We start from the raw sequence: 6320 nt of genomic DNA, 5'->3' as shown, positions 1-6320 counted from the left end.
TGACTGCTAGTCGCTAGAAGCCCTCCGCCACTCAGCCTGCAAAGCCAGCGCAGCCTCAGTCTCAGCCGCAGCGGAAGTCTGAGCCCGGGCTTCAGCAGCGCCCCCGGATGGCGAAACGCTTTCTCTTCCCTCGAGTAGTGCTGGACCCTGAGCCTCCTAAGCCAACATGATCCAGCAGAGAGGAAGAGGAGGGGTTCAGTTTTCGGCTCGGCCGGAACTCCCCCGAAGACAGCTCGCTTTCACACTGCACCTCTGAGCAATGGAGTTTTGCCCTCCGCGGGTCACGTCCTGCAGGTGCAGCGCGTACCCGAATGTTTTACCGCTGTGATAGTGGACCCACATACTCAAAAGAGCAAATTTCCTCTTCACACTCTCTCACTCACGAATTCAGGCTCCCCGCCCTCCCGCAGCAAGCCTTTATTCGAAAAAAATAGATCCTCTCGCATTCCGGCTATCGGCCTGGGCAGCCATAACGGACGTGTCGAGTTGGGTTCTAAACACAATACAACAAGGCTACTCGCTTCAGTTCTCTTGCAGGCCGCCTCACTTCAGAGGAAGTTTTTAAACTTCTGTTTCGGACAACAAAGCTCACGTTCTCCGACAGGAAGTGCAGACACTGCTTGCAAAAGGTGCGGTGGAGATAGTACACCTCAGCGAACAGCGAGTCAGGATTTTCAGCCGCTACTTCCTCGTCCCAAAAAGAGATGGCGGGCTCAGACCCTTTCAGGATTTCAGGCATCTGAACAGCTCGCTTATGCGCTGGCCGTTCAAAATGTTAAATGTCAAACAGATCCTTGCGCACATTTGCCCCGAGAACTGGTTTTTGACAGTGATCTGAAAGACGCGCAATTTCACATCCACATACCCCCCATCACAGACCGTTCTTGAGATTCGCATTCAAGGGCGTGGCCCATCAGTATGCAGTCCTTCCGTTTGAACTGTCTCTGGCCCTGCGCACTTTTGCATAGACGAGGCTCTTTCCCCTCTGAGACAGATGGGAATCCGCATATTGAACTACCTTGACGATTGGCTGATTCTAGCCAGATCAGAACGGGAATTGGTTGCTCACAAGACGCTGTTGCTCAGCCACTTAGAGCGCCTCGGGTTGAAGATAAACCCGTAGAAGAGTCAGTTGTTGCCCAGACAGCAGGCTGTCTTTCTGGGAATGACTTTAGACTCTGCTTGAATGTAAGCATGGTTCACACCGGAACGATCCCTGACCATTCAACAATTGGCGGCATCCTTCAAACCCGGGACGACACGTCCTTTGAAGGTTTTTCAGAGGCTGCTCGGTCTCATGGCAGCTGCCGCCTCTGTGATACCTCTAGGCCTGCTCTATATGCGGCCACTTCAATTTTGGCTCAAAGCCCGTGTTCCACCCCACGCCTGTCGCCTGGGACGGCTTTGTGACAGAATAGACCACCGCTGTGTCAAAGCTGTGGTTCCCTGGACAACCCCCCACCTGTTTCAAACAGGCGTGTGGTTGGGTCTGACCTCCAGAAGGAAGGTGGTTATAACGTATCATTCGGCTCCTGGTCAGCCCCGGGGGAACGCCTACATATCAACTGCCTAGAAATGCTGGCGGTTTTCCTAGCCCTGATCTCCTTCCTATCTCCAGGGCGGGCTCCGTTTGCACTCCCTTTACAGGATGGCTCAACGCCTCCATCTGTGGGCACAGAAAGAACTCCTCTCGTTAAGGGCGGTTTGCATGTGCCGGGCAGTCTGAACCTGTCCAGAGGCAATGTAGCCCCAGGCGAATGGGTGTTACATCCTCAAATGGTTCTGAAAATCTGTGCTGTTTTCAGGAAGGCAGAGGTCGACCTCTTCGCCTCAGAAGACAACTCTCACTGTCCAACATACTTTTTGATACAGCGAAATGCTCTGGCCCACAACTGGCCCAGTGTTCGCCTGTACGCTTTCCCCCCAATCGCCCTGATTCCTCAGGTCGTCAGGCGGTACAGGGAGACCAAGTGCTCACTCCTCCTAGTGGCCCCGTCTCTGGAGAAACCAAGCCTGGTTCGGCCAAATTGCGGCCCCTATCGCTTAAAACAGCCCTCCTCCTAGCCTTAGCATCGTTTAAGCGAGTGGGTGACTTGCAAGCGCTGTCAGGTAGTGCCTCGTGTCTTGAATTTGGACCTAACAACTGTAAGGTCGTCCTGAAACCAAGACATGGTTATGTTCCTAAAGTGCTCTCGACTCCATTCAGAGCACAGGTGATCACCCAGTTGGCGCTCCCCATTACAGATGGTGAGCAGGGTACTAATTTGCTCTGTCCAGTGAGGGCACTGAGAGTGTATTTAGAGCGCTCTAGCCTGTTTAGACGGTCAGAGCAGCTGTTTGTTTGCTTTGCAGGCCACCAGAAGGAACTGCCAGCCACAAAGCAGTGACTCTCTCACTGGATTGTAGATGCGATAGCCTTGACTTACGCCTCAGAAGGCTTACAATGCCCCATAGGTGTGAGGGCCCACTCCACAAGGGGGATGGCCTCCTCCTGGGCATGGTCCAGCGGGATCTCTATTGGTGAGATTTGTGCAGCCTCCGGCTGGTCATCGCCGTCCACATTTGCCAGATTTGATCATTTGGATGTCCCTGCACTACAGGCACAGATTCCCTCTGTTTAAACTCCCATTCTTCCCCCTTGGGCGAAGTTGGTTATATTTGTGCTTATCAGCTGCTAGCTTGTAGCACAGTGTGCTCATGTTCTTGGGAGTCCTTGTCTAGTGCTCAGAGACTGGGCTCACAGGACAGATTGTTCTGTATCTGCTCATAGCGTGGCGTGATTGGATGCGTTCCCCAATGCGTGTTACGCAATGGGAGAGACTGTTCGAAAGGGAACACTCCGGTTACTGACGTAACCTCGGTTCCCTGAGATAAGGGAACAAGCACTGAGTCACGTGCCGTGCCATAAGCTGCACGCGAATCAATGACTGTCCCTTCAGTCGAATGATCTGATGAATGGCGCTCCGAGCCGACTTATATAGCGGTCGGCTCCGCCCTTTCTGCCGGGCTAAAGTGCCATTGGTTTATGCAGCTACACAATGTGAACAAATCAGGTTTCAGTACAGAGTACTTCCCTTATCTCAGGGAACCGAGATTATGTCAGTAACCGGGGCGATTTGCAAAGCCCTGAACTGTTCAATATAACTTGGCAGATTCGTAAATTAATATTTTGATCTAATTCATCAAAAGGGATTGCAAAAAGGTTTGTTTCAGTTTGATTTATTCAGACAGTTAACTGTCAACAAAGAAATAGTAATGTGATACTATAAAAGACGGAAAACCAAAAGCGCCGGATGAGGTGCGTATTTAGGCTACATGGCCATTTCGTGTGAATTAATTTGATGTGATTTGTATGAAAATTATTTTTAGAAAATAAGTAAGCATAAAGGTCCTAAACTCAAAAACTCATCAGTGGGCCAAAGACTTAATACTAAAGTGCACAAATGAGATTTACACGAATTAGCTACCAATTCTACAAAATTGCCAGAGTGGTTTACCTACAGTCCATTGTAGGAAACAAAACTTGCAAATGTCATCTTTCGTTTGTCAACGATGAAGCAGCTCTTGCATGCAGATTCTGTATTTCAGGGAAAGCCAAATGATATCCATATATTCATAACATCAAAATATTTGGTGGCCTGTGCTCCAGTATTGATGCAAGTCTAGAAATGCCCTGATAACTCTCACTAATGGTGTTGTGCTTTTGTATGTTAATCTACAGACAGATCTCTAGGCAGTTTTGGTATTATAAAAGACTGTAATTATACTTTGGACCAAGCAAAGCTCAACTGTTCCTCACTGTCCATCTCAAACGAGACTGTTGACTTCCTTAAAGGCCCAGTGGTCACACGCCTCATGCCCTCGTTCTACATCTTCATCATCCTCATTAGTTTGCCCCTGAATGGTTTGGCGATGGTGACGTTCACCTGTAGGATCCGAGAGAAGAAACCAGCTGTGATCTACATGTCTCACCTGGCGTGTGTGGACCTGCTCTTCACCCTGCTGCTGCCTCTGATGATCCACTACCAGCTGAACGCTTCAGATTGGGTGTTCGGTGAGGCGGTGTGTCGTGTGCTCAGTGCAGCGTACTACTGCTACATGTACTGCTCCATACTGCTGATGATGAGCATGAGTGTGGACAGGCTGCTGGCTGTGGCATTTCCCATCGCCTCTCTGACCTGGAGGAGCACAAGGAAAGCAACAATCATATGCACATTAGCTTGGCTGCTGGCAGTCACTGGTACGGTACCACTTCTCTCAATGAGACAAACATTTAAGATTAAGGATATAGGTGTCACTTGCCATGATGCACTGATCCATGCTGACCCTACAGATCAGCAGTACATGTACCAGTTCTCCATCCTCTCCTGTGTCTACTACTTTGTGCCACTTATCATCACCTTAGTGAGCTACTCCACCATCATATATGTGCTCCATGTAAAGTCTAATCTCTTAGCTACAACATCATCCTCATCTTCAGACAACCGAAGGAGGGCAGTGATTATGGCTATCGCTGTGCTGATTGAGTTTGTGGTGTGCTTTGCACCAACCAATGGCACCCTATTGTACCACTGTTTTCTTTTAGCTACTGGATTCAACAGCGGTGAGGGAGATTCATCATATGCAGCTTACCTGTTGGCTGTGTGTTTGGGGAGCTCAAGTGTTTTTCTGGACCCTCTGCTGTACTACTACGGCTCGTCTCAATGCAGACAGCAGATCCACTCTGTGTTGAGGAGGGGAAAGGCAGAGCAAACAACCTCACCAACTAACAGACAGACAAAATCCACATCTCTTACTAAAACCAGGCTTGCTGTAAAGTGTGAAATTGTGTGAAATTGTATTGGGGTCAACATCTGTATATACAAACCCGTAGGTATACATAATGAAAACATTAGGCAAGGCAAGGCAAGTTTATTTATATAGCACATTTCATACACAATGGTAATTCAAAGTGCTTTACATAAAATGAAGTAAAATAATCATAAAAAAAAAATCACAACAATAAAATAGGGAACTTAAAAACTAAATTAAAATTATTTAGAAATTGATTTAAAATGAATTTAAAACAGTTAAAAATGTTGTAGCAGAGTACACTCTTATAAAATAAAGGTGCTTCAAGATGCCATAGAAGAACCTTTTTTGTCTAAATGGTTCCATTAAGAACCTTTAACATCTGAAGAACCTTTCTGTTTCACAAAAGGTTCTTTGTGGCAAAAGAAGGTTCTTCAGATTATAAAAAGGTAAGAAAGAGATGGTTCTTTAAAGAACCTTTGACTGAATGGTTCTTTGTGGAACCAAAAATGGTTCTTCTATAGCATCGCTATATAGTTTAGTTCATGAGTTTGTCTGTTAAGCTAAAAACAAAGTCGAGGAACCAAATTAAAATCGGTTGATAGGACAGCCTCTTAAAAAAAGTTATATGAACTTTCTTACCGTAAGAACCTCTTAAGGTTAACCAAGAATATTGTTTCTAACCTTAGTCATGTGTTGTATAATGAATTTGTGCTTCTACCATCTAATCGTCGATACAAGGTCCCAAGATTTAACTGAGTGAAATTCAAACAGTCTATTGTATATCAAGCTGTCCTAGAACTGAATACGGTATAAAATGAAAACTCCAGGAATTATGTGTTTTTTTTATTCTATTGCATTTACTGTGTCTATATTGTGAATTGTGTTTTGTTTGTAAAGATTTAGTGTACAAAAAAACATACTATTACGCAACAAAAAATTCAGACTTTCTCTGACAATAAAGTTTTTTATCTATATCAATCTAAAAAACTGATCAGATATGTGGTTTGCATAATTGGAATTTTCAGTATATTATGTATTATTCTAAATTTACATCTTGCATCAATTGTTAAAATGCTAATGCTTGTGGAGTTTCTGTTCAAAAGCAAAAGGGGCAAGTAAAAGTTGTCTAGTCATAGATGTCTTTTGCAACATTTAGATAACGTTTTACATTTAACGTTTTAACATTTGATTTGACCCCATTTGTTCAAGTCCCATGTCATATTTTTCACACTCTCTTTGACTTATAGAATTCAGCAGGTTGTTTTTGCTATGGTAGGCTACTGTTAAAACTTCTATGTGTAAATTTCTGGACTCTGTGATTGTAGTTCACACTGTCATTCTTCAGTAACGTTGCTGAATACTGGAAAAACATTGATATGTAAAATGATGGAAAGCCAGTAGATTTTCAAATAAATGAGTTCTTGATTTTTTCCACACTGTAGTGTGAAATATCAAGAGTGGCAAGAGTCTATGTTATGATTTCTTTGTGGAGGGAATAAAGAAAATATTGGCCAAGAGTAAAAAAT

The 6320-nt window shown here is 45.0% G+C and overlaps 1 protein-coding gene across 1 annotated transcript; it reads left to right on the top strand.

The window, feature by feature from the left end:
- Positions 1 to 1194: 1194 nt before the first annotated feature.
- LOC107720881 (proteinase-activated receptor 1-like) lies at positions 1195 to 4874 on the top strand. The gene is made up of 3 exons (XM_016528708.1): positions 1195 to 1273; positions 1873 to 2016; positions 3722 to 4874. Exons 1-3 carry the CDS (start codon positions 1195 to 1197, stop codon positions 4831 to 4833), a joined length of 1335 nt encoding a protein of 444 aa, XP_016384194.1. The 3' UTR covers positions 4834 to 4874.
- Positions 4875 to 6320: the final 1446 nt, after the last annotated feature.

Source organism: Sinocyclocheilus rhinocerous, unplaced genomic scaffold, assembly GCF_001515625.1.
Source record: "Sinocyclocheilus rhinocerous isolate Xijiao unplaced genomic scaffold, SAMN03320098_v1.1 scaffold751, whole genome shotgun sequence".
NCBI lineage: Eukaryota > Metazoa > Chordata > Actinopteri > Cypriniformes > Cyprinidae > Sinocyclocheilus > Sinocyclocheilus rhinocerous.
This window is presented reverse-complemented; position numbering and strand designations above follow the sequence as displayed.